This window comes from Scatophagus argus, chromosome 7 (genome assembly GCF_020382885.2).
Source record: "Scatophagus argus isolate fScaArg1 chromosome 7, fScaArg1.pri, whole genome shotgun sequence".
NCBI classification, from domain to species: domain Eukaryota; kingdom Metazoa; phylum Chordata; class Actinopteri; family Scatophagidae; genus Scatophagus; species Scatophagus argus.
This window is the reverse complement of record NC_058499.1, coordinates 5940274-5967970: the sequence shown is the minus strand read 5'-3', so window position 1 is coordinate 5967970 and position 27697 is coordinate 5940274. Positions and strand designations below refer to the sequence as shown.

The window sequence follows — 27697 nt, the reverse complement described above, 5'->3', positions numbered from 1 at the left end:
CCAACACTCCAGACATATTATGTTGAAGCAGCAGAAGCACATTTAGCAGGTCAGAAACATGGCGTGTGTGTTGTTTCCACCGGCCACACGCCTCACCTTAAACCCATGATAAAGACTGTGAATAGAAATGTTAATTTGACAAAAATTTGTTCTTTTCATTAAAAGACTTAAATCAGAATAGCGAAGCTAAAGTGATGTTAACAGAAGCTTCAGTTTATTCAAACTTTTGTTCATTTACACTAACTAAAACAAAACCAACATTACAAAGTGCAGATAAACACATTAAATGAAATACCATCCAGACATTTCCATGTCTCTGTGCCTGTCTATGTACTACACATGCATAGTTAAGTAATGTGTATGTGTGTACAGACATATCCAGTTATGCATAAGACAGCTTCAATTCCAGAACAATTAAACTTTGCAGAGAAATACCATTTCCCTTTACGCGTTTCATGTGTTTATGCTTGTGATATCAGATTCATTCAGACATTCACAAAGAAAAGCACTCATCGTTAGTTTAAATGCATCTCGTACAAAGCATTTGCATCACTTGGGAAGAAATTTGACTTCGGTTGATCACATTGACTGACTAATCGGTTTAAAAGGCAACATCAGATAACCTGCAGAAACTCTACACAAAAGCAGAGCTTGCATGCTGGGCATGACCTGCTTTGTTTTACGCTGTAGTCTTGATTTTCTTGCAGTGATTTTTTTTTTTCATTTTTGAAGTATTTGTGAGTAATATGTGTTGTCTTTCACCATAGTATTGTGTTTGGTGACGAATTACCATCCCTGTGTCTTTTTTGTTTTAAATGTAAAATAATTCATATTTAAGGACTTGTTCTTTTCAATTCATGATATTTCACACCAAAACTTAAGAACTCAATTTAAAAAACAACTTTCCCTTTTTATCCCAGATGCAGAGTGAGCTGGATAGAAACATATCAAAGGAACTAATGCACGGTGAGTTCACTGAACCCGGAAACAGGACACATAAAGTCTAATCAGATGGTATCAGCGTGTGACTGGTGGCTGCTGCTCAGTGATGTCACCTGTTGTCTCTTCTTCTGGTCCTCAGCCACAGCAGAGCTGGATGTTGCTTCAGCCCGTATGTCCCCGGTGGGCTCTGCCTCGAGGGTGGAGCTGGACCCCGTCAGCAGGGCGACGCAGCAGTACTTAGAGGTACTAAAGAAGAACAACATGATCTGAAGATCGCGGCTGTTCCAAGTCAGACGTTGTATTTCAGCCATCAAAATACTGTAAATCTGACCAACAATAAAGCCAAAACCACCACTTAGTCATATAACATCAAGATTCTAACTTTGTGTATATTTACTCTCCCTTCTTATATGAAAGAAAGCAAACTTAATGCACATTGCACTTAACCACTCAGGAGCAAAGGGCACGAGTCATATGAATATAAATATAAATACAGCATCATTGAGGGGTGCATTTGGAGAAACCTCGAAAGTATTAGTTCCTTCTAATTCTAATTCTGTTCAGTCTGTATTTGTTTTGGGCCTATTAGCACAGCATATATATATCTCGTCGTGGTTTGGATTTATTTGTGAATATTGGTGTTGCAAAGTATTCGATGTACAGTATGCGTCATTAATAATTTTGCCAAGATATTACTTTTGGTACGTGCCATCAAATGGTGCAATGTCCGTCTTGGTCTTTGCTTTGTTAGACTCATTGGAATATTGTGTTTATGATTATTGTATTTATTCTTTTTTTGATATGATATACTTGAACAAGACGAGCCGGAATACCGTCTGGCTATTGAAACAGGGTGACAACATATGTACAACTTAGATCATTTCATTTTTTCGGTTGGCTTGTTTTTAGGGCCACTTTGAAATCGCCCTTGAAAGTAACACACTATAAACACCCTCTATAAAGGAAAATATTTATGACGCCTGTACATTACAGAAGACTCTAAAGTTGTTAATAAAATTCTAGAAAACCCCTGAACTTGTGTGCATCGTTGACGCCTGGACATGAGAACCAAAAGAGCCAACACGATGATCGGGGTTGTACCGGCTTTTTGTAAATCTGTGGCTAAGTTTGTGTGTAAATTCCAAGTTAAAAAATAGATTGAAGAACTGTCTAATCAAAAGCAGCTAACTGTGGGAACAAGAAACTCACTGCAGCATCTCAAGCTTTACCTGCTAAAAAAAAGTGAACGATCGGTCACTTGTACGTAACTGTAGTCATGATTTTGTGTTATTTATGTATGTGCACATGAAGAAACACGTGTCAGCTGCTGTTGCTGTGTCATTCAGCCCAAGTTGTTCTTCTTTTAGAGAAATTCATTTAAAAATCTTTAATCTTTTTCCTCTTGAAGTTATTTTTAACAGCATTTCATTCAAGTGTCATGTCGGATGTGTTGAACATATTTCATATGATCTCACTCAAAACGCACTTTAGTATTGTGAGCTGGCAGTTACTGGGTGGAAGTAGAAACAACTAATCTCTACATAAGAACCAGTTTGTGCGGTGCAGCTGGTTTGCCTTTTCCCAAAACGTGACACGATATTCTTTATTTTCAAACTGATCTTTGCCTGCCCCAAGTTTCATCACAGCAAAGTCAGGAGACGTAAATGTTGCAGATTTAATTATTACTTAAATGATACATTTGCTAAAATAATATGTTTTTTATAAGGCATAAGTCTTTTATTATAGTAAGCAGTAATACAAAATGTGTACACCTGAATTTATAATAGCTGATTAGTTAACAGTTGATGAACAGTGCAGCACTTCCGTTCAGTTTCTGCAGGTTGAAATTAACTGTGCTGCAGATGCATTTCTTGTTTACCGTATATTTAGTGCTGACCCGTCTTACACTTGAATCACTTTGTTCTGCAGTTATTGTGCACAGAACTTATTTCAGGTATCTTTTATTCAAGACAAAAATGCATCTTGCCATCAATATTTCATGCACAGCCATTTTTAACCCAACCCTCATTAGCTATGTTTTGATGTACTCCACTTTACAACCCCCTCCTCTCACACTCCCAAACACATGAAACTTGATGGTATGCGTTGGTTTAGAAACCATTCCCCTCACTTATTGAAATGAGACAATGTGTTTATGATTGCCCCCCCCTCTGGTGTGTCTCTCTTCCCTTTGATCCGTCCTCTCTGCGTCAGCCACAAATGTTAGATATTCAAATCTGGTTACATTTATTTTTGTTTCCTTTACAGAAGATGGGCACATCTGACAGACTGACTATTAAGTGTTATTATTTCCCCGTTTTTTCAATAGACGGCACTTCATACGCTACACGTAAACCTTGTTTTGATTGAGGAGGTTACAACCATTGTCATAAAGCTTTGGAGGCAGGCGACAATACAAATAGACAGATTCTGAATTTAAAAAAAGTGTTGAAAGGGCTGTTTTTGAAAAGCAACTCAGGTTTAAAACAAACCTCTCCTCGCTGGGTCATCCTCCATCTGTGATGCCCGGTCTTGTTATCTCAGACTGCCAGTCCAACAGCTGTAAAGTAAAAAAAAAACAAGGTGTCGGTTTTCAACCTCGAGCCTGCGACAGCGTGATGAGGTTGTCAACCAAACGGGCCGTTTTATTAGTAAGTGTTTTTACAGAGATACGAATGAGCAAATGCAGCTTTGACTGCTCGCCCAAATTAAAACGTAGCACAAAATAACGCAAGACACGTCAAACATTTTTAAGCCAAGTCAACGAGAAGAGGACTCTTTACGTACTCGTGTATCTAACTCCGTGTAACTTTACGTAGCGTTGAAATTCTTTATCTTACATGTAACTGTATGAAAATCGGTTGTCAGAACTTGAAAGAATGAATGATCAAGAGCGCTTAGATTTTCCACAGAACACTCGACACTTAAATGTCTCTTTCTAATTCAAACCAAAGGTTGAACTGAAACTCATTAAGTTTCAAGAGAGATGGACTGCTGAGTGTTTTTTTGAGTTAAATGTGACAGTTTCCTGTCTGATCTGCTTGGGTAACTTCAAGTAATTAGTAATAACTAGTAAAATGATCTTAAATGATTAAACTGGCAGAGCAGGAATAGAGAGGAGTAGGAAACACAAGTTAGTGAACTCCCTGTGGAATTGTAAATAAAACTAAATGGAAAACCAAAAGGGGGACGTGATTGCTGTTAGCTGCTGGAGGAATACAGGAGTGCACAGATAAAATATTTTTGAATAAATGGTTAATTACTAAATTAATGAGGCCCGTCGTTGATCCCAAACAGATAATCAAAGGGGGTCAGATCTGAGTAGATGATTCAAATTTAATTATATTACTACTAAGCAAACAGAGTGGAGCTGGGGACTGATATACAAACGGGTCCAACCCTCATGAAGTTCGGATACCTCACTTAAGTTTCTTGAATTTCCCTCGGGATCAATAAAGTATCTGTCTGTCTATCTGTCTAGAAAGGTATAGAGTTTAAAATACATAATTGATTAGTATGCAAATTATTTTCTGCATTTGTAACTGTTTGGTTTGTAACATGTCAGAAAGATACCCACTGCAGTTAGTCGAAACCCAATGTGATGTTATGAAATCGCCTGTTGTGTTCCACAAAACCTGAAATATTCAATTTACCGTGAAGATTTAGGTTTAGAAAATTTACAAAATTTATAAAAAAAAAAAAAAAAATTTGGCACTTTTCTCAAAAAATTACTTAAATGATCAATCTATTAAAAAAAATACTGTACCTTTCTCTGTTTCATGCATCTAATCATACCAAAAGCTGTTAGTTTTTACAATCTTTGTTTTTAGCACCGTCAAATTGAAAGCGATGGTACTGTCACTTGGCTTTAGTTAAGTGATGATTTCAAAATAAAGTTGACTGAACTGTACATCCGCCTGAAAACAATTCATTACTGTGGCTGCGACATGCGTGGGTTCTGAATTCCCCCTGACAATGTGAGCTGGCGGTGATTTGTGGAGGTAGACATCGGCTGTGCGGAGAGGCTAAACAAATTGAGGGGGACAAGTGGAACAAACCTGAGTGTTTATTTGTTGGTGCGCGCTCGCCACGCTCTGAATTAGACGTCGCTGCTGTTTCTTGTCACTGGCAGAATCCAAATGTGTTGCGGGCAACAGAGATACTTAAATTCGATTTACTTGCGCTAACATGACTTAAATGAGGCTCTTGGCTCGCCAGCGCAGATTGACAGCTTCGACTTCATTGCCTCTTTGTTTTATTTTTGGCTGTTTACTCTGCCTCTCTGCTGTCATCTCACATGACGACTTTAAAGGATTCAGCTTCGATCTTCCAAGCTCTGGAGAGAATAAGCATCCTTTAATGTTCTAAGTGGCTTTATGTGACAAATATGAAAAAGAATTCAAGAGAGAGCTGACAAGTTTTTTTGTCACCCTGTTCCTCAGCTGCAAAGAGCTTTGCAGGGAGAAGTCAAACCTGCAATCTGATAACATGAGAACCTGTACAAAACTGAGCCAAGAGGCAGACCCCTCTGGTTCAGGGTCTTACCGGGTCAAAATTTAAAATGTAACTTAATGTACAAATAACAGACTTTTCTGTGATATTAAACCCCGAGCCCTGATTGCACTGTAGCCTGTACACAACGCAGTACAGCAAGTCTGTGTGCAGCAATGTCATCAAGAACAACAGCACAGAGGCATTAATGAGTCCCACTCTGGCTTCAGTTTTATTTACCCAGGCTATCCAAAGGGATTTAACAAACAGAACAAGTGACCTTCACAAATTTCTTTTAATAATTTAAAGGTCCTTGAATCTATTTTCCAAAAAAGAAAATCAAACAGTAGGTAAATAATTTATCTGTTCTTTCCTCTTTCCTCTGGCTGAGAATGCACAGATGTTTTTTATTCTTTTCTTTTCAGGTGTTAAATGAAATATTTTTGTCATTTTGGAAATCTGCTCATTTACTTTCCTGCATTAAGATAAGAAGACTAACATCACTCTCATAATTGTGCAGTAAGAAGCCTGCAGAGCTGCAGCCAGGAGGCGGTTAGCTTAGCTTAGCATTAAGTCTGGGAATACAAAGGGAGAACACAAGATCTCATGGCCTGCAGGAAGATAATCTTTGAGGCCAACAAATAGTCCAGCAAATAAAACCCACCTGTGAAGGTGGATTTCCCACTTTTGTACAGATCCAGCTGTTTTCCAGTCTTTATGGTAAGCTAAGAGTCCCTTGACTGTAATCAAGCTTCAAATGTAACTGGCAAAAAAGGAAATGAGAGAATTTCCCAAAATGTCAAACTATTTCTTAGGGTTATCAATTCACAAAATTTCTGTAATGTAGGGATGATGATAGTTGAGCTAGGCTCGCTGTTTCCCCCCTTCTTTCGGGTGTTATGCTTCGTTCAGCTATCACCCTCTGGCTAAAAAAAATGTCGAGCTGTTCTTTTAGCTCATGAAATCATGTAAAATTCCCTTTACTGAAGAAGCACTTGCATTGCATAAAGCAGCATTTGGTGTAAGAATAATTAGAAGATACCCCGATCAGCAACAACGTTAAAACCACTGACAGGCGAAGTGAATATGTCTCAAGGACCACAACAACAGCCTGCAGACTCCCCTGATCTCAACCTGATCGAGAATCTATGGGATGCTTCAGAATAAGCCGAATCCACCCTCCCACCAGGCGGGGCCTCCCACCATGAGGTTCCACCCAAAGGATCCAATGCCAGTCACCACAAAATACCCCTGGAGTTTCTGTGCTCCAGCCCCCTGACAGGTCAGAGCTGTTTTTTGCAGCACAAGGGGGACCTAGAACAGTCAAGCATGTGATTTTTAATGTTGCAGCTGATCCTTTTATGTTGATCAAAAGGAGTTGTTGAACTTGTTGGCAAACTTTAAGAGTCACAGGTCAGTAAGAGGATGTTTTGCCTCAAGAAATGTCATTGTTGCACTAACGAATCCCTCTCTGGTTTTAATATCTGCTGTTGCGGTCTCGTCACATGTAGCTAGTCCTCGGGTCTCGCGGTCCGGCTGACTCCTAGCTGCGATGACAGATCTCGCAGCACTCCACACAAAACTTGAGACACTCGGTCGGCTCACAGCAAGACTCGAACAGCACCGAGCAGCAGTGGGTGTGGCAGTTGAGCTCCTCCACGGGAGCCTCCTGGATGGCCGAACAGCAGCGGGCGCAGGCGTAGCAGCAGGAGATGCAGAGGGTGTGGAAGCAGGAGGAGCAGGCCTCCATCAGACCCTGGAACAGCAAGGAGCCCTGACACGACAGGCACGCCAGCAGCAGCTGCACACAGGAGTCTGTGGGTACCACAGTAAGAAAGAATGAAATTATTTAGCAACAAATCTCTCATCTGAGGTCACGTGGAGGCTGTCGTATGTTCCAAAAGCCTGTCAGATACCATCAACAACAGGGATTAACGACTCTATTAACCCTAAATTAATCTCTCGCATGTTTGTTTGTTATGCCAAGTAGGAACTTAAAAGAGACAACTCTGCCGCAGTGATCAAGTGTGATTGTGTTTACTTAATCACAGAGTTTCGTTCAGTCCTCTGGGGAAAATAAAAAAAGGCCACAGAGGCTGCCAGTGATGAACAACAACTAGAGGGAAGCTGTCACGAGATAATTGCTCTCCTGCTCAAATTAGGTGCAGATGAAATTGCATACATTAACCCCAGTGGTGTGTTACAGTGCATCTCTCGCGATCCCAGCCGTTGTATTGTTACTTAGCTGCGGTTTTTCATCCTCCCGAGGCCCAGATAGCGAGTGAGCTCATGCAAATCCAGCTGTTTTATCCTGTTTACTCAAGGAAGTAAATGAAAAGGAGATGGCAGAATTCCCTGGGGAGTGGGGTTCAGCATCTCCCTGCTCAGCCGCTCCAATTATATTCCCCCCCGCACATAACTTATGCTAATATCTATGTATATGTGTAGATGAAAAAGCAGTATTGTGTGTGGCCACTGTATTGATTCAACGTGTAACTTCATAGAGATAACAACATGAAATCAGTGATAAACAAGGTGTGGCCCTCATGCTTTGATGAAACTGGAAGAAAGTGCAGCAGTTTGAAAGTCTTCAAGGGGAACTTTTTAGAGCTTCGGGTGTGTAAAAAAAAAAAAAACGATGATCTTTGGTGGTCTCAGAACAATCACATGAATGTGCACAGTTCACGTTTAAAATGTTTGTAACTCATTTTCACACAAGGATGGATGATGATTGAATGTATTGAAACTGAATCTGCATTGTGAATTACTGAGCTGAATTTACTTTTGCCTCACTTTTCAATTGAAAATTAATCAAATTAAACTGAAAATAAATAGAACAAATAAAACTTCTTATGAAAAGTATATATATATATATATACATATATATATGTACTTTGTGTGCAACTGAGCCACATTATTGTACCTACCAGCATGTGTAGCAGCGGCTTGGTGAGGTCCAGCCGTCTTGTTCCTGCTCTTCCTGCTGCCGCTGCTGTGCACAGATGAGTCTGAGCCCTCCCGTTGGCTCAGGCCCGGGGACAGAGCGGGGAGTCTGTGGTCTGGGACCAAGAGGCCACATTGTGGGCAGGTGGGCTTCCGCACGTCACACTGAGGCTTCTGAAATCCTGCTGCGTCCTGCGAGCTCCCAGCAGGCAGAGGCTGGGCTGGGCAAAACAACAGAAACACAGTGAAGACCGTCGCACTCGATCATCACAGATGCCATAACGATAAAACTTCTGAGTGAGAAAAAAAAGTCAAATGAAGATGTAATCAGTCTGGAGTTTAGAAGGTGCACAGGGACAAACTGGTGAGTGTAAAATAATTTTGGAATTTTGGAGTGACTTGACCAAAGTGCGATACAGTACAATATGAAGTAAAAGCTAAATCCTTTTATCAAAACCTTTATTGGGTCTTTATTTCTCACCTCTGATTGTTATCGCCTGAACATTTATAGCATCAAGTACTTGACTTGAAAAGAAACTGTGCTAAAAACACGTGCGATGGGCCACAATGAGATGATGCTGTTGGTGTTTTTCAGTCAAAGCCCTCATCAGAGGTCACAAGTAATCATTTGTACACTGCATTGTTTGCTGTAATGATCTCATGGTTTCCACTTACTGCTAATGAGGTCAGTGACGATGGTATTTCCTCTGCTAACAGGGTCACGTGCTGGAAGGACTTCCTGAGCTGATTTTAAAGACACACGACCTTGAGACACGTCAAAAGAAATTCATGTTAGCTGAACAGGTATGACAGACGCTGATCACGCCTACGGGAAGTCCGTAAATCCAGGCTTTTTAAAATAATTTGCATGACACTTTTTGTTTGATTATTTTGAAAATTCACATTTTTTTGCACATAAAAATGGTAATTTATCAAAATCACTGCCGTTCAAAATGTGTTCCACTCTTATACTCCCACACAAGGTGTTTCGATGGGAAGGTTTTGTGTCCTGTAATGTTTTCATTGTGTTTTTACCACCCGCCCAGTTTCAGAATCAAAATCAGAATTCCTTTATTTATCCCCGAAGGGAAATTCTTTTTCGTACAGACATTGCACTTGCAGTATTCCCGACCAAGAAAGAAAAGTGAAAGGTATAAAAGTAGGATAAACAAAACAAGATAAGTATAAATCTAAAATCTAAAAGCACAGGTGTTTACATGTGTTTCAAGAGGAAACGCAGAAACCTTTGAATATTGTTGAGATAAAAATGGTGAACTTTGCAGATAATTAGTAGCAGCACAACATATTGACGCTGGGTTTATTATTTGAAGCCTGTAGCCAAGTGGCCAAAACAGCATGTCTGGTTATTCCAGGTCAGATCATGAGTACTTGCCTTTAGTTGGGTTGTTCTGTTCCTCTGTCCCGTCCACAGCTAAGTGGTCTCCTGGTACCATGTCTGATACTCATGACTGCTCAGGTTCCCTGTCACACTTTGTTCAGCCGTTCACCGTGTCCGTCCTCCTGCTTTATGTCCACGCCAAGAGGTCAGAAAACCCCCAGCAACACCCAACATGCCGGCCTGAGTCACCGCTCCGGAGGCCGTGAGCTGTGCTGTGTGTGTGGGTGTAGGTGGGTGTTTTGTTGTTGTCGTTCAGTGACATTATAACACTCCCCTTCCCAGCAGATCTCCGCGTTGCTGATCGCAGAGCAGCAGAGGCAGCAGGGCCGAGTCGTGTGACTTCAGGTTCTCTTCTCTGTTCTGCTTTTAGTCACCTAACACAATGGAGACACATACCCCACAAGCGTGTCAGCTGAATACTGCGTGGATACAAGCTCTCTCGCCCTCTCATACACACACACACACACACACAAATCTGTCAAAGTTGCAGCTGTTGTAGCCTGATATTGTGAAGGTGCTGCCAGAACAGCTCAGACCTGTCAGGGGAGGGGGACACAGGACATGCGGGGGTATGCATCAGCATGTTGGATCCTTTTAGGTCCTGTCCGCTGAGGGTGGGAGGGTGGATTCAGCTTATTCCGGTGCATCATGCGGATTCTCCATCGTGCTGGAATCTGGAGAGTCTGCGGCCCGTTGTTGTGGTCCTTGAGACATTCCTGAGCTGTTTTCGAAATGGGCACACTGTCCAGCTTTGGGGGGGAGGCCGCTGCTGTTTGCACTGTTTATGGTGGTGTTTAGGCGGATGATGTGTGTCCAACAACATCCCCATGACTGCCAGAAGCCAAGGTTTCCCCGCAGAACATTGCATTGTAAGCAGATGTTTGATGTTACTCACTTCACCTGTCAGTGTTTTAACCTTGTGGCTGATCAGTGTATGTAAAGCACCACTGTTTATATAATTTATCGGCATTAATTCTGAGTTTTTATTTCAAGCTCATACAACAAAAACAGCTGGTATCATTTTTAATCCTTATGTGCAGGAATAAGTTTTTTCCCACCGATGAGGACTTCATGAAGAAATTGGGCACACGGGCGACAGCTTCATCATCACATGCTGATGAGAAGATGAGCGGAGACCAGCCCTTTTCAGAGGGGCTGCTGAAAAACATGTTGACTCGCCTGCCTCGCAGCGAGCACATGGCACATCAAAGCCACACGTAAGTGAAGCCGTTGAAGTTGTCAAGCACCATGCTAACTTTCAATCAGTAAACGCGCCGCGTGGTGAGGCAATCAGAGGAAAATGTCATCCATTAGGCTGACAGCGAATCAAAGGAAGCCCTGAGAGGCAACAGCAAACTTAAAGCTAACTCGTTATCAACCGAGACAATTACTGACATTAGTCAAAACAGGGAGCTGGAGAATCTGAGGCCTTTGTTCTGTGTTTGGCTGGAAAGTCTTCAGCATCAGCCTCACAGGATGTTCATCAGTGGAAGAGACCATGTTGGGACTGTTTATTGCTGATTTTATTTTAGCATTTTTCATGATGATGGGATAAAATAAACTAAAATCCGTCTCAGTGATTTTTAAGAACAACTATGAATGTTTCCACAATAATTTTTAAATGATTGGTTCAGATGCATGTGTATTAATTTAATGATAATCATTATTATTTGCAGTGGATTCATGCACTATTCTACATGTATTTTTACTGTCTCCATATATGTTACTATCATTGCTGTTGTACCAAAAGTCATACTGCTAAATTAACATTCAAGACTATATTGCATATTGTAGCATAGAATAGAATTAAATTTGCATTCAGGCAAGCCAAAAAAATAAACATGATTCTACAGGTGAATTTATACAAAACATTTTTTTTTTTTTTTCCATGTAAAATCTCCCAATACCCAACATACACTCTAACAGATGTAGCTGTGTAAGGTAAGTTACAGTGTGTGGTATGAAGTCAGTACACTATACTGGTGATGGGCACCAAAGCATAAATGTAATGTGGAATTTGATGTCTAATCACAAATTTTGTTTTGTTTTATGTAGTTAATCACAGGTGTGACACTGACAAAATAAACAGCCTTCACTGACAAACAATTAACAGGTTTACATATTTATGACATTGTAATCAGACATACAAGTATGTACACAACATCCATTAGAAAGAGTCAGCATGATATAAAAGTGGAACGTTTGGAACGACGTTTGTTTCAGTGGAAACACAGCGTGAGTTTAAGATTTTTCAAGAGTTACACACAAGGAAACAGGAAAACACACATCAGAGGAACTTCGCTTACTTTTAAAAAACACATACACACGTTTCAGCAGAATGATGTGCATCTTACGGGTAGTTTTAATGTGCAAGGACAGAAGAGAAAAGACACAGCACAAACCACACGTTTTTAGATATTTCAACCACAGAAAACGGCAAACATCCACATCATTCACCCTGCGTTATGTCTTCATCTTGGTCACAATAAACCGACAAAACTTTAATGTGCTACATCATATGATAACAAATATTTATATAAATCACTCACTTTGGCCTTTGTTTCATTGGGGGTCAGCTTGGTGGTGGTGAAAAAGGGTTAAATTTCTCCCAAAAATCAGATCTAAACTTGTTTCTAAATTTGTGACTGTACATATTCTTGTGGGGTTTTTTTTTCTTGGAAAGTTCAGCTGTGAACACTGTACAGCTTTAAATTCATTGAGTCTCATATTTAACTGTAATAACTTTTAATCCTTTTACAATTTTTAGAAAATATTCGAGCAGAAAACAATTAAGTAACGAACAACAAGATCAGTTCTCATGTGTATGAATACGTGAAACACATACTGAAAAGCTCCACTGATGTGCGTGTGATCATATAATATAAACTGTGGTCCCTGAATGCTCAGCAAAGTTTTACTTTACTGCTTTGCAACTCTTCTTTTGTCATTCCAGGCCGAAGAAACGTTCTTCGTCATTTTCGGTCCCGTCGTGCTGCAGACTGGCAGGTTTTACTGTTGGCATCAGAGATTCTTGGTCATTCAGACTCAGCACTTCGTCTTGAAGGAAAAGAGACCTACAGGAAAGACATTTACAATTGGACTGATCATTAGGGCACATGCTGTGTCTTCATTGAGTTGTGAAGTTCGCAGTAAATAAGAGAAACTCACTGCTGGACTCGTGGAGAGATGTTTTGTTGACTGTGGCTGCTGCTGTTTGTTGCTTTCTTCTCCTGTGTTTGACTCCTGGAGTTTCTGCTGACACACTCCTTCTTGAATCCTGTCAGCGATGCCTCAGCCAGTTCAGTCTACAAAAAAGATAATCACTATCTTCTACTGTTTTAACCAATTCAAACTCCTGCGTTCAGGAAGCCGGTGCTGCGGTGCTCACCTGTAAACCGGCATTCAGAACGGACCCAAAATCCATGCCGGAGGACACATTTTTCATCAGTGATGGACTCCTGTGGAAAAACAAAGCTAACGGAATTTCAAACAGACACAATCTATGTCTAATTCATTACAAGCAAATCAATATCTTGTATATATTCCACATGCCACAACATGGTTAACAACAATAGTTTGAGGCAAGGCCAGTTATGATGACAAATAATTCAGTTGCATGAATGAAAAGGAATGAACCTCGAACTGAAGCCTTGAAATTACGGCCGCGATCAGTGTCACTTGTCATTCATTTACTGAGGACTGTAACCAAGAAACAAATGTGTGCGATAGTAGATGCAATAAGGAACCTATTTTGACTAACACTGAACACATGATAATATGTTTTGTCCTTTTTGACAGATGAAAAGTAGCAACGTCCAAACGGATCACGGATGTGTTCATTTCTGTGTAAGAAAATCAAGGTCCAAAAATGTCGAGTTTTAAATAAGAAATTCGATCTGGGACCTGATCTCTTTTATTCAGTCTCCATGTTGTGCTTTATATCTCAGCATGAACAATAACAATTTACAATGACTTATCCATCCATCCATTTTCTATACCGCTTATCCGTCAGGGTCTCGGGGGAGCTGGAGCCTATCCCAGCTGACTACGGGCGAGAGGCGGGGTTCACCCTGGACTGGTCGCCAGTCAGTCACAGGGCCAACACACAAAGACAGACAACCACACACTCTCACACTCACACCTCGGGGCAATTTAGAGTAGAGTGCATGTTTTTGGGATTGTGGGAGAAAACCCACACAGGCACAGGGAGAACATGCAAAGTCCACATAGAAGGGCCCAGACCGGGATTTGAACCTGGTCTGGGCCCTTCTAGACCAGGTGGGTTAATATTAGAAAACCCAGAAGAGGAAGAAAAAGATTTTGTTATTTGGATGCTGAAGCAAAGATGGGAAACCCAAGTATCTCTAAATTACACAAATCATTTATTATTTTAAACGAATTAAGGAAATGTCTTAAATATGATTATGTCTGCTCTGAAATGTTTGCAGATACCCTGACACCAGCGCTCTGATGAACAGGAAGTCATCTACTTTACCCTGTGAGTTTCTGGGATCTCCTCCTCTGGTATTCGGCTTCGTCTACAGTCCACACGGCGCCTTTCACATTCTCCACACGTACGAAACACTTGTGCAGGCTCAGGTTGTGGCGCACTGCGTTCTGAGCCAGAGAAAATCAGAGCGAAGGAGATATCACTGAGTACATGCTGCATAAATCAGGTATGACACACACTGGGATCACGGAGTTAATTATCTGGAGGTGTGATACCTTCCAAGTGGCAGCGTTGCGTCTGAAATAAGCAAACGTCCGCGTGAACCAGTTGTATATCTCGTTGAGTGTTAGTTGCATGTCTGCTGTTTCCATAATAGCCTGTAGAAGGAGGGGAAATACAAAAAAAACCACTGTAGCATGTTACAGGATCAAATTAAAGCTGTGATCCAACGGAGAAGGAGAAAGTCACAGACTCACAACTCTGAAGGAGTCAGAGTCAAAGACTTGTTTGTTTTTTAATTCTTCGAGTAAGCATTGTGACAAAGATGGTGCCTTGTTTAGGACAAAAGACCAAAACAAGACAAGTGTGGAGCTGCAAATGTTTTATATTCATTATCAATTAATCGTTTGATGTCAGTAATGTCAGAAAAACGTTTCCTAACTAAGAAAACCAGCAAATAGTCAGATTTTTGAAACTGGGATTTTGTGACTTTATGTTTGAAAAATTACTTAACTTAAACTTTCTCGATTTTCTGCTGCTGTTTCAATCATAGACTGGTGATTCCAATCAATGAGCTCACAGGCCAAAAGCATAAACATTTTCAATATAAAAATACAGTCACCACAGAGGTCATTTATTGGCAAATAAGCAGCAGTAAAGTGTTCACATTCTCAGCAAATGCAAAACAAGAAAACAGAATATAAATGTCAAAGGAGGAAACATTAATTGCACTGAATTGCAAATTGCACGAAGGAGTCTACATGGGGATTAAAATTACATAGCAAAATATATAAATAATACATTACATGATACATTACATGACAAGTCACCCTCAGAAAGACTACCTGTCTTATCAGTGTGGCATAGGTGAAAGGTGGTCTAATATCTGTGTTCTTGTAGAGCTCATATTCATTTTCTGAAACAAGACAAAACAGAGTAAGTGCAAACTGGAGTAGAAAATGTGCCACAAACTATTTGCTGGATGAACCTAATCTAAAAGTGAGTACAGCATTTGGCTTACCTGAAGACAGCGAGTAGACCAAAGGGGGATGATGGCGTCTCATGGGCCCAGCGCATGATGTACGAGTGGCCGACTCTTCTTCCCACCCATGGGAGGGAGAACCGACACGGGCCTGAGGCCGGGGGGACGCCTGCTCCGAGTCTGATGGGCTCAGCGAGGGCAGGTTGTCGGTGACGACGACCGAGCTGAGCTGAGAGTGACATAAGCACACGCACTGCAACTTAACAAAGGAACAAGTGCAATGAAAAGACTGACAGAGAAACAAAACAGAGCGGGAGAGTGTAACAGAGCGATTTGATATGCCTCTTCAGAGGTGATTCCACTAATATCACAAGAAGAAGGAAGCCAATTATTGTTAATTATAGGGTGAAATTGTTTGGTGAGTGTTGTGATTATGGTGCAATATTTGCAAGATTAACAAATGATTAGTTTCCACATTATCAGAGCATGTCTGCTGTCTGAAAACACAATGGCAGCCATCTGGTGCCAACAGCTGGGCAACAAAAAGGGAAGGAAGTGCTCACATCATCGTGCGCACTCAGTCACATTAAAAGATTTCCACCAAGGAAAAGTGCAAGTAATTTTCGGAGTTATGGTTTAAACTGGTAAAACTTTTCATGAAATGCATTTGTGATCCAATCTGACATAATTTCTCTGACCAGGTTCTTCCCCCCTGCAAACATGTTTTTGCTTCTAAGAAAATGGCAACTTACTGTTGAAACTCATCCACCCGTAAGTTCACCAGGTCAATGACAAGTTGGCGGGATATTCTTCGGTGGTAGAGAAGATGAGGTTGCCGCCAGACACGTGTTATTTTCACTCTTTACCACATATTTGGAGTGTTGCTTACAGCTCTGATATGCCGTACAGTTCACGGCTCATTTGCTTTGTGTCTGTTGTTCGCACAGCTATTACAAGACACCATCTACCTGCAGGCTTCGGGGGTCAGCAGTCTTATCAGACTGTGGCGACTGTAGACCTTCGGATGCTGAGATCGACTGAGCTTCTAAAGACGGCAGATGCAGGTGAGCCATCATCGCTCGCAGACGCTCCCGTTCTTTGCGGAGCTGTTAGAGGAAATGAAGGGAGGGAGAAAAGATCTGAGTGGACACTGTGGCATCCAAATCACAGAACTCAGATTACTGAAATGGAAAGCTGTGAACCAAACACATTCTGTAAAGTTCAATTTCCTGCCACCACCGTTTCCTTCCATCAGGAAGCAAACGCTTCATGAATATTTGTGAGCAGTAAGGTGTTTAGGGGGTGACGTGTCGGCAACACTCAGGGAAAATAAGTAATATTGCTACTCTAATTTTTTAAAATCAATAACACAGTTGGACTTTTCCAACCCCTTCCCTCAGGCAGGTGGCTGAGGAGCATCTGGAGCAAGACCACCAGGCTCAGAAACAGCTTCTTCCCTGAAGCTGTCAGACTGCTGAACTTTAGCCATGCCCTGTAGTCCCGTGTAAACGTGAGCTGGTATGACAATAAAAGTTCCTTGATCCTTGAAAATCTGAAGATGTGCGCAAAACAATCAGAGCTCAGTGTTATAGTTTTCACAGTGCAGAAAATGCCAACATTATTAAATCCAATTTCATGTGTTTGACCCAAGCAGCACAGGGCAGGTTTGCATGGCCACTAGCACACATTCAGTTCTAACCTTTGACAGTGGGCACCCGTGCAGGACTCGTGCCTACCTGAAGCTCCAGCTGCTGAACCACCTGCATCTGGACTCTGCACTGCGCTGTACTTCGGTCATCCAGAGTGTGCTCACTGCCCATGTGCCTGAAACACGCAAACACAGGGGCATTAAAGGAATGCTCCGCTGAATATCTGTCCGTTCAGTTTGAAATACTAACTCCCGAGGGAGCTCTGAAAAGTCTGCGGCTTGCTCCCCCCACAGCAGCGGCTGTAGTCAGCTTGGATTCACCGCATCTACAATGGGTGAAGATTATTTGAGTGAACATTTAAGCATCTAGAGAAGAGAAGGGGAAGGTGGTGCAGGAGTGGTTAGAGAAGGTCCGATGTATGTTTTGTTTTTCACCACTGAAATACATTGTAGCTGCTGTGAGTCCAACCCGACTGACATTTTAGTCCCGGTTTGTGCCTTTCGCAGTTCCTGATTGCTCAATTAGTTCAATGATTTTTATTTACATTTTATAAACATTAATGTTACTTTTCTATATATTATCTTTTCACAGACTGTGATGTGTTTATATTTTTCTTGTGCCATACAAAATGAGAAGAAGAAGAAGAAGAAGAAGAAGAAGAATCAGCTTTACTGGCAGTAGATTTTTACATACACTATTTAATTTATGGCTACCTGAAGGTTCAAAACTGTAACCTGGAAAGCTGGTTAAAAATTGTTTTTATTGAGCAGTGGAAAGTTGTTGTTTTTTTTAATCCAGATGTTTAGAGGAGTTCTTAACAACCCTGAAAATTACTTACAAACAGCAATAAGTGTTGTAAGTTGGTCCACTTTTCACAGTTCAGAGATTTATATTTCCAAAAAACGACTTGACTTGAATATATTGATAAAACTGCAAATGCAAAACCTACTTGATGAACTGGCTCAGGTTTTCACACACTGACTCACATCCAGGCCAATTACACACCCCATGGCTGTAGAGAGTGTGTGTTGCAGCGCGATCAGCCTTAACAGCACTAAACAAGGAGATGGAGAAGGACAGTTAAAGTTTTGTGATGATTAAAATCCACAGCAGCCGCATAACAGCAACAAAATGAGAACAAAACAGCAATACAACAAGCGTGTTTTCTTTTCAGGTAGCAGAAAATGACAGAGGGAGGTGGAAGGGAGCACTGAAAAATAAATGGAAAACCATTTACTTTTGATTTGGGACATGCAGTCATGTAAACTTTTTTCTTTGCTGAACCACTTCAGGTGGCGGAACACAAAGCAAACAAACAAAACAAAATATATCGTCCCGAGGGGAATTAAAAGTGAAGTCTCGCTGCAAAAGCAAACAGCCCCCCCACCAGCATCTTGAGAGGAAGAAAATGTCTGCAGATAACACGTCTTTGATGTTTACAACAACAAAAAGACATGTTTACAGAGCGAACAGACAGATCGTACCATTCTGCCTTGCGAGAAGTCGTCTGCTGATCACAGGTCTGTCTCCCAGTGACTTTGGTGGACATTATGTCATTAGCAGAAGAGTCCTGACTACCCTTCAATGTGGTTTTATCTTCAGTTACTCCATTTGTGAGATCTTTCCATATCTGCTGCATCTCTGCGTGACTGAGACCTAGATAGATAGATAGATAGATAGATAGATAGATAGATAGATAGATAGATAGATAGATAGATACTTTATTGATCCCAAGGGAAATTCAAGCACCAGTAGCCCATTACAGCAGTAAAGTAACTCATTACCATACCTAAAGCATAAAGCAAAAAACACACACTTGTATATTATGTACTTCTAAATTAGACTGTTCTGTGTTACATGTTGATAAATGACACTGCTTAAAGAATAGGGGTTTATTGTCCATATACAGAGGCAGATGGTTCATGCAATGAAATATTTTTCTGGAACTATGATATTTGCTTTATAACGAGTTTTATTTTGCTGCCCACATCTGCACTTTTTCTTCTGTGCTTTACAGCTTCAGTGTTCTCACCTCAAAGCTTGAGGACAGAAACAAGGAGAGCAGCTACTGTGTCATAATCTCATATTACCTCTTCACTGCAATACAGGAATAATTATCACAGCCAGAAAATGAGTAATGGTGAATTTTCTACATTAAGTTTCACTTTCATTGTCATATCTTTTGAGTTCAGTTCAGCTATATAACTGTACCTAAAACCAACAGGAAACAAGCTTTCCTGCACAGAGGTCTCTATTTTAGTGTTCTTGTGACATGCTATAGTAATCCTGTGGTCAATTCAATCTCAAACTGCAATTTTTCACAATTACAAGAACAAAAAACAACTATGATACTGAAGAAAAAACTGAAAGACACATTACCAGTGCTTTCAAAGGCTACTGCTAGAAAAAAGGTGGAGAAAAACAGAAAAAAAATGAGAAAATTTAGGTGTTAAATGTAAAGAGGAGTGACCTTGAGACAGGGCAGGAGAGGACAGGATTGGTCTCTGCACGTGGAGGAGGTGCTGCTGCTGGAGCTGAAGTAGCTGCTGGAACACAAGCTGCTGTGCAGGAACCTGAGGGACGGAAACAGAAAATTTCATAAAAAAGCTAAGCAGCATTCATGTGAAACTCTGGCTGCTCATAATCTTTCTTCTCCTTGTAGTTGTGTGGGTATTGATTCTGAGCTAAAATCAGTGGCACGTGTAATGGCATCTTTCAACCTATACTTTAAAAATCACACATTCCGAAACCAAAACTCATAGTCCACACTAGAAAACATAATTTTCAAATGCCAAAAGCACGTAACAAAACACATAAACATTTGACTTGAAATTTCTCCTGCAAAAACCAGTAAAACATGCTGAAAATAATAAACATATTTTAAAAAACAAGCCACAAAGGGCCCTACTAACCTCTTCTGCTTTCTTGCTGGGTTGCTGCTGAAGCAGCTGAAGGTGGATCTGTTGTTGTTGCTTCTTGTAAAACTCTTTTAGATGTTGCTAGAAAAACGGCCATGGACTGTTATAGTTCCAAAATGATTATTACTATTAACATTACCATAGACATTTGCCTCACTTAAGCAAATTCAATGACATGAATACAGCATACAACTTTTGAATTACACATTGGCAACAATAAAATGTATTTATCCCATCTTTTAGTTTTTTGTTAAAGAGATCTGACACACCAGCGCCAAAGTGCCACCAATACGGCAGTCGTTGAGGTATTGTCATGTTGTACAGTTTCATTACAAGTCAGAAGAAGACTAACATCAATGTTAGGTAAGCTATGTTGTTAATATGGGTCTTAATCAAAGTCTGGTAAGTTAAACTAACAAGCTAACAAATTTGTTCAGTTAGTTTATCTTCATGCGTGTAGCTGTGAGGTAACTAATATCCTTGGAAGGTTAATTCTGGCTAGGCTAACATTAATGTTACAAAAGCATCCAAAAATACAAAAGCTTCTAACCAAATATCTGTTTGTTTGTTTGTTTGTTTGTTTCAGTGCTCCAAGTCATATTTGTTTTAAAAAAATTAAGATTAGTCGGCTAAAATTAACAAATTTTCCCCCAAAAGTTACTACTACTGCTAGTACTACTGCACTTTTGTGTAAGGTAGCATTAATTTGTTAATTAAGCTAATTCACCTTAAATAACAAGGTGCTTGCTTGTTCATGAATTTAGCAGTGTGGACCCTGAGACTGTACATAGTTGTTATTGTTGACATCTGATTTACTATCTTACCTTGATTACCAAAAAAAAAAAGAGTAAATTCTAAAAAGTAATACTGCATTACTCTAATAGTAATACTGTAAGCAAATAACCAGTTCATCTGAGTCAACATAACTCAAGATGGACCACGAAGCTAACTAGCTAAGCAACTCATGGTTAATGGTATGATGAATTCACACCTTTACTTACAGTCTTTTCTGTCCAGTAAATCTTTACAAGAAAAATTGTATATATTAATATTTAATTATGTTGTTTATTTCACACAGGTATCATCCAATAAACCAGAGACCAGTATAATATTACTAGTGTTAGTATTCCATAATTACCTGCTGGAGCATAAGGGCTTGCTGCTTCTGGTGGATCAGAGCCTGCAGCTGGTTGGGGGACAGAAGATGCTGCATCTGCTGAGGAGCCATCATAGCCAGAAACAGCTTCAAGAAGAAGAGGACAAAGGATAAAATGACACACGGACCACAGTCTGCAGAGTGAGGGCAGGAGCGCGAGTGACTGAGGCAGAAGGCAAGTGTCAGGTGTTAAGCGGTATGAAAATCTTTCCAATCCAATTACAAAACAGTGCTGTCAACCTTTTGTGAACATCATCATGCTGGATTGTGTCATTGACCCTAAATGAGATGGGAGATGGACTGACCAGTTAATTAGCAACACAATTACATGCTTGTTGTGACTCCTAATAGAAGTGAATGGGTATTAATAAAGGCGAACCCTCACAGAATAATAACTTATCTGCGCATACTGGTTGAGTGACAAATAACAGAGTGATTGTCTCCTTTTGTATTCAGACAGAGCCATCATCAATTGCCATGACTGCATTAAGAAACAGCAAAACCACTTACAAATGCAGCACGTTGTATTACAAACAATGCAAAAATAAATAAATAAATAAAAATTAATACTAATGCTGACACTTGAATGTGAAGGAAAATATCACCTCTCATTTTCTACATACAGATGTCTAAAGGCTGCGACACGGTGTTCTTCACAGGTTTCACTGAAGCTTTATGTCTATATTGGACTAATATCGTAGTGTCTTGCAGGATGTAATGAAAGAAGAACGCACAGGGACCTCAAGTTTGTCATTTTTGTTGTCAGTCCTTTGAGGTATTGCCTCCTGTGTGTGGACCAGGCTGATATGACAGCTATAAAGTTAACAGTAGAAACAAGATGAAGAGCTACACTTCAGCACAGCAGGAGTAAAAAAGCTGCATTGCTTGTGGGCATGCTTTTGTCTTATTTAACAATAGGTACATTTATATATTAGTTGACAAGCAAAAAAAAAAAGAAAAGAAAATTTAAAGACTTATTCAATTCATTTAGTGTTTTAGCATTTACAGAATGTTAAATGTGTTTGCTTTGCTGTTTTATATCCATTTAAAATAAATATCTTTGGCACATAACCAGGTTGAACTAAAGAAATGAGGGACAATAATATGATAATCAAAGCAAAAGTATGGCTCAGCCAAAGTAATGTATAGAATAAGCGGAAAATGTGCAACATTTATTTAACAATTTGCATAAACAAAAAAAAAGCTTTCCTAACGTGGAGGAGCAAGACAAAGTGGTTTTGCCAAAATGAACAAAGCAAAACTTAACTTAATTCAAAAAAACAAGAACACCTAACTAATTAACATTAAAGTATGAGCACACCAGCCAATACACCGCATGCAGTGCAGTCTCACATCAAAGCATGTAATGGAAATGCAAATCTACGTTTTGAAAAGTACACACATGTATGAAGATGCAGCACCAAACATAGTATAAAGAGTAATAAAGTCTACGTTTGCTTCCCTTGTGAAACGACAAGTTAGTTTTGACTGATTTTAATTTATTTAAGTTGCTTTATGTAACCAAGTATAGGAAATAGACACACAGCCACACAGGGAAAGATGATGATGAGAAGATCAAAATGATGATGAAAGATGAAAGATAAAAGATTCATTTTGAAACTCTAAATGGACATTGTGTTTGTGTCATTGCTAACTTTATACCAGCCTTTGGGTTGTGGGAAATTTGGATGAACATATTGTACTATTTTCTGACAGTCTACTGAGTAAATCGATTAATCATAAAAAAAATCCTGAACAGATAATTGAAATAATAGCTAGTCATTGAAAATCACTATGGCAGACAGGCAACAGTGATGTTTTGACATTATGACTTACTAAAGTAAGTCACTGAAAATCACAAATGAATAAATAAATAAAAAAACATGCTGAAAAATTATGCTTGCACAGTTGCAGACATTGTTAGCAGACACTTTGCTATGAACAGTTATACTGTTAAAATTCTATTTGGTCACCCACTGAGTACCTCACATGTTTATAAAGTGAATTAAAACAAAAGAGCAGAGTGAAACCGACGAGATGAGAGAACCGACAGCAGGAAACGATGGTGACCAGGCGTTCATTATCTTGGTTGTTTCATCGGTCCATTAAGATTCCCAGGGATGGAATCGCAACAGACAACCATAAAATTATGTTGGTCCATGCTTATTTGCCTTTCACTTGCATCTATTTGGCCTTAGGTCTGTAGACAATTATTCCTCCCCAGCTCTGACTCACAAACTAATAATGAAGGACAAACAGAGTTCTGCGTGTCAACTCCCAACCCAGATCAGATCTCATATGAAATCCCTGCCACTGTCAACAGAGCTACAGGCGCTGGGGTTGGTGTCCTGTCAGAGGACGTCCAATATGGAGCTGACTTGCTGTATTTCCCTTGACATCTGTTTGCCTAGGACTGCTCTATTTCCCACTTATGAAGAGGAGGAGGAAGACATGAAGGAAGCAGAAGTGAATGAGGGGGAGGTTGAGGGGTAGGAGGAGGATGAAGATACCTGTTTATGGTGGAGACTCTGCCAGTTTTCACCACTCACTCGACTGCAGGAGTCCCCATTAGCTGCTCCCTCTCCTGCACCATTGTCTGCGTGACTGAGGAGACTGCTGGCTGGGCTTTGACGGGCTGCCGTGGGACTGAGAAGAGACTCAGGCATCCCAAATCTGATCCTGAAGGAGAAGTTGACACTAAATAAGCTGTAAGACTCCAACACTGCAGATACAGTTCAGCATTGCTGCTAAAACACAACTTTGTGTGGCAAGAAAGATAAACTAAAAAAATATGGATGCTTAATGAAGTTCTGGCTAATAGGACACACATAGAGAAAGGAGAAGGATTCCTTTGCATTACTGAATTATATAATGCAAAGCTTTAAATCCAGTGAAATTCTGTGGATGCAATTTACAGACCCAGAGACTAGATATGGTTAATTATTTCCGTGTCAGAATTTAAGTGGAAACAGGAATAAAGTGTAGGTATTTCCACTTAGCTAATAAAAATTTTGAAAGATAAAAATTTCTGGATATTATCGTCATCCAGACATCTTGGACAAATAATATTCATAGCAATAAGAACAAGTGATTTAAAGCAGGTTCTAAAATGAAGGTGCATATATTTACTGTACATTCAGATGTTTTCTTTTTACATGCTATCAACAACTGGACGTGCATATGACAGTTAGATAGGTGATTAGGCAATTACAGTCTCACTTCTATAATTTTAGATCATCACAACTAAAATCAGTGTTGAGATTGAAATTTATTTCCAGCTTCTCATTGCCAGGGTGTGAAGATTCAGGAAAGCTGGCATGAAGTTCTACTAAGCCAACTTTTTATTAGATGTCTTATTTTGTCTAATTTTCAGCACTACTTAAAGTTAGAGCTAAAAAAGATCTTAGATGTACAAAAAAGAGCTATAAAATACAACCTATTGCCTCTAAGACTGGGCACAAATAGGAGTTAAACTTTGAACATTAAGTTGAGCTCTTTGGCACCTCTAACACTGTAGGAATTGCGTTAAAGCTACATACCGTCAAGATGATGAGTGGAATTCAGAGCAGCCAGGCAGAGCTGATGTCTCCAAGTAATGCAGTTTGGAGTGAGGATGGGAAGAGAAGTGATGGAGTTGTGTGTCTACCTGAGAGGGAGGGAGGAGTCACACTGTCAGTCAGTGAATTAGGCAGTGAGAATAGCACTGTGATGTGAAAATCAGGAATAAATTGGTTACCAAATCAGCTAAAGTTGTAGCTCATTTTTACTATAGGATTCAAACAAACAGTGCCTATCTGCTTTTTCTTTTCTGCATTTGTAAAAAGGTCCTCTACACTTTGCATTAATCAATAAATTTTGTTTCTAGATTGTAATAATATAAAACAAATAGACAAAGTACGATGATTTGCCTTTCAGTTGGCTTTTTTCTTTGTTGAGATTCACACACAATACAAAAAAAACACTACAAAACAAAGTGCCTCAAAATAAGCATAATTGATTATTTTTTATGGTTAAAACAAAGGGTTTTCTTTGAGACAAGGCAAGTATAGTTGTCTTTATTTAGGTATGCAGTATCTGCCCGTTTTGAACAACAAAAATAAAGAGCTCTGCAGCTGCTCAACTGTCAAACTGTTATCAAAGAGCTATTTACAGTAGTGTCTGTGCTTTTATTTGAACAGCATATCAGTGCATCTGTTAAAAACAAATAAAAGTGTTTTAATTTTGGCTGCTGATAAGTGCAGTTTACCTTAGAGTGTAAAAATCCAACACAGCTACTTTGACAAATAATACCTGAAAGGCCTCTGACACAGTAAACTTTGTGCAGGACATTTCTGAACCTGTCACCTCTTTGTGTTTGCAAGCATTTTGGATTCAGTGTCTTCTTTATCACACACCTTCAGTGATTTCCTGTAATGTCTTTGTTGCAAAATATGTTTTACAGACTACAAGTTCATGATGAAGGAGGATGATGAAGACCAAAGGCAAGGCTGCCATACCATGAGGAGTGATTTTACCTTGGTGAAATGAGAGTTGTGTCAAAGTAAGAACAAAGACCCTGAATGCATTCTTTTATTTTATCACACACACACAAAAGAATGAGGAAATAACATGGCTTTGTTACGAATATACATGATAATAATACAGCTTATACATGTGAAATTTGAAGCTCTGTATAGCATGTGAACGTCGATTAGTGCTGTGCATTTAGATATAAGGGGCAGTCGAGCAGAGGCCAAAAATGTGTCTTCTCTCTACACAACAAAAGCAGGACTGACCTGAGAGCAATTAATGATTGAACTGCAGATGTTGTTACCAAGGTAACTTTCTGCCACCTACTGGACTAGAATTTACCTGCCCTCTAGTATCTACAGTAAGGAAAAGGAAAAGTACATCTGTTCTTTATTATCAGAGACAGCCAAAGTCTTTCTGGGAAGTCTCCACCTTTTCTTCATTATGGTGCTATCAGACAATTCAGCTGTATGTTATAAATGGACTTTGTACGGTGAAAGTTTCTTAAACTCTTTGATGACTGGAGACATACACCAGCAGCCAGGAAACCCGAAGGCTTGTACTGTCGGTGTCATGAACCTGTTGTCATATGACTCTTTCATGCCTGTGAGTGCTGTGTCATTCGTCTCCCGGCGGTGCAGTCTGGAGGCCATGGGTTGGCTTTCGTGTCCTCTCCCAGCTGTAGCCCTGCCATATGAGTCTGGTGGCCTCTCTGGAAAATAGAAATGCTTCATCCAGCTAGGAATCTGTACCCAGTCCACACTGACACTCCAAGGCTGATGGCACGGTTGAGTCCAGTGTGAAGAGCTCAGCTGATACCTCCTTGGTTCCTGCAGAGGGCATTGTGGCTCCGTGCAAGCCAAACATCTGTTCCAATAGAACCTTCCCAGGAAGCAGTAGGTCTCGATCCAAGTCAGACACCCTTCCACTTCATTATATCGCTCCTTATCCCTCCTCCCCCTCACCCTCCTGCACTGCCTGAAGTTCCCCTGCTCGAAGTCTCTCAGGTGAGCTTGGTGAACACCCCAGTAATGGCCCCGACCATCTTCGCAGCGGCTCACCTTCACAAAGCAGTCGTTCACAGACAAGTTGTGCCGGACACTGTTCCTCCATCCTGGTCCCCTGCTCCTGAGGAAGGGAAACTGCTCCTCCATCGCTCTGTAGATGGACGCCAGTTTGAGCTTTTGGGAGGGGGAGGACAGGATGACTTTGGCAATCAGGGCAATGTAGGAGAGCGAGGGCTTTGAGAGGAGTTGAGTGTCTTCAGGGGAGGGATTGTCTGAGGAGCGCAACACATTACCTGGGTTGGTCAGGATGTTCTCGTAGGCACTGACAGCGCCCGCCATGTTTGTACTCATTTCTTGTGCAATAATTTTTCTGTCGTTCTCTTCTGTCTTAGATGCATTCATAACTGAATGTCCTGCTTTTTCCTCTGTCATCTATGAAGCGTCCGAGATGTTGTCTTCTTCTTCCTTTCTGCATTCATTGTTTATTTTTACTGTGACTTCCAAGTCCCACCACTGCAGTGAAATTCAAAGTATCCTGTTAGAATCAGATCCCACATCCTCTGACAGTTTGGTTCTTTCTTGTTGGACGAAGAAAGAAAGACAAAATGCTAGACAAAACTGTTATCCTCCAGACAGACTTTACACGCTTTTATACTGTTCACATCCAGTTCGAGTCATTTGGGGAGGGGCGTCACCGTTCTTCAGCTAATACACACCGCTCTTACTCACTGTTAAAATATGTATTTTATTTGCTCAGTAAGATTAAAGGCTAACCACTTTGGTCATGGCTGGACATGCCACCGTGTCACACCTGTGAGATAAACACAGGAAATAGCACAAACACACTGCATGTGAACAGTGAACTATATAACTGTGGAATCTGCAGATAAATCCTCACATAAGATAAGCAAATAAAAGAATAAGCTTATGTGCAATGATTGTTTGCATAACAACATACTGTCAGGCTTGCCCCATCAGAGAGCCTAGGATTGGTCAGTGGAAATTATTTTGGAGGCCCAAAAAGACCTTAGA

General features: G+C 40.3%; 3 protein-coding genes across 8 annotated transcripts in view; 1 reads left to right on the top strand and 2 right to left on the bottom strand.

The window, feature by feature from the left end:
• Positions 1-1977, top strand: part of si:ch211-272n13.3 (ankyrin repeat domain-containing protein 26) — an 82660-nt gene extending 80683 nt beyond the window's left edge. For all 5 annotated transcript variants that reach the window (XM_046393280.1, XM_046393278.1, XM_046393281.1 and 2 more), the window contains 2 exons: positions 921-966; positions 1082-1977. In XM_046393280.1, coding sequence (XP_046249236.1) covers positions 921-966; positions 1082-1212 — 177 coding nt within the window. In that variant the 3' untranslated portion in view covers positions 1213-1977. The remainder of the gene's footprint in view (positions 1-920; positions 967-1081) is intronic.
• Positions 1978-4895: 2918 nt separating this feature from the next.
• LOC124061462 (myoD family inhibitor domain-containing protein-like) lies at positions 4896-10186 on the bottom strand. 2 transcript variants are annotated; one of them, XM_046393284.1, is made up of 4 exons: positions 9770-10186; positions 9052-9141; positions 8361-8597; positions 4896-7248 (listed from the first exon to the last, which is right to left on the bottom strand). In XM_046393284.1, exons 1-4 carry the CDS (start codon positions 9828-9830, stop codon positions 6977-6979), a joined length of 660 nt encoding a protein of 219 aa, XP_046249240.1. In that variant the 5' UTR covers positions 9831-10186; the 3' UTR covers positions 4896-6976. The 2 variants fall into 2 exon arrangements, with proteins under 2 accessions (XP_046249240.1, XP_046249241.1); XM_046393285.1 differs by having other exon boundaries at positions 9052-9120; positions 9770-10185.
• Positions 10187-12220: 2034 nt separating this feature from the next.
• LOC124062510 (forkhead box protein P2-like) lies at positions 12221-21276 on the bottom strand. Its single transcript, XM_046395331.1, has 14 exons — positions 21132-21276; positions 19988-20074; positions 19546-19648; positions 18560-18731; positions 18025-18129; positions 17163-17250; positions 16395-16532; positions 15466-15655; positions 15290-15360; positions 14501-14602; positions 14271-14392; positions 13164-13233; positions 12944-13080; positions 12221-12849 (listed from the first exon to the last, which is right to left on the bottom strand). The coding sequence occupies exons 1-14, from the start codon at positions 21222-21224 to the stop codon at positions 12720-12722; spliced, it is 1608 nt and encodes a 535-aa protein (XP_046251287.1). The 5' UTR covers positions 21225-21276; the 3' UTR covers positions 12221-12719.
• Between the last annotated feature and the right edge of the window lie 6421 nt (positions 21277-27697).

Coding starts and splice junctions, on each gene's coding strand:
- LOC124061462 (XM_046393284.1), bottom strand. CDS start 9,830: ATGGTACCAGGAGACCACTTAGCTGTGGACGGGACAGAGGAACAGAAC. Junction 8,598..9,051: donor CGTCACTGACCTCATTAGCA/GTAAGTGGAAAC, acceptor TGTTTTGCCCAG/CCCAGCCTCTGCCTGCTGGG. Junction 7,249..8,360: donor AGCCGCTGCTACACATGCTG/GTAGGTACAATA, acceptor TGGTACCCACAG/ACTCCTGTGTGCAGCTGCTG.
- LOC124062510 (XM_046395331.1), bottom strand. CDS start 21,224: ATGATGGCTCCTCAGCAGATGCAGCATCTTCTGTCCCCCAACCAGCTG. Junction 19,649..19,987: donor CCAGCAAGAAAGCAGAAGAG/GTTAGTAGGGCC, acceptor TCCGTCCCTCAG/GTTCCTGCACAGCAGCTTGT. Junction 15,656..16,394: donor CTGACCCCCGAAGCCTGCAG/GTAGATGGTGTC, acceptor TGTCACTCTCAG/CTCAGCTCGGTCGTCGTCAC.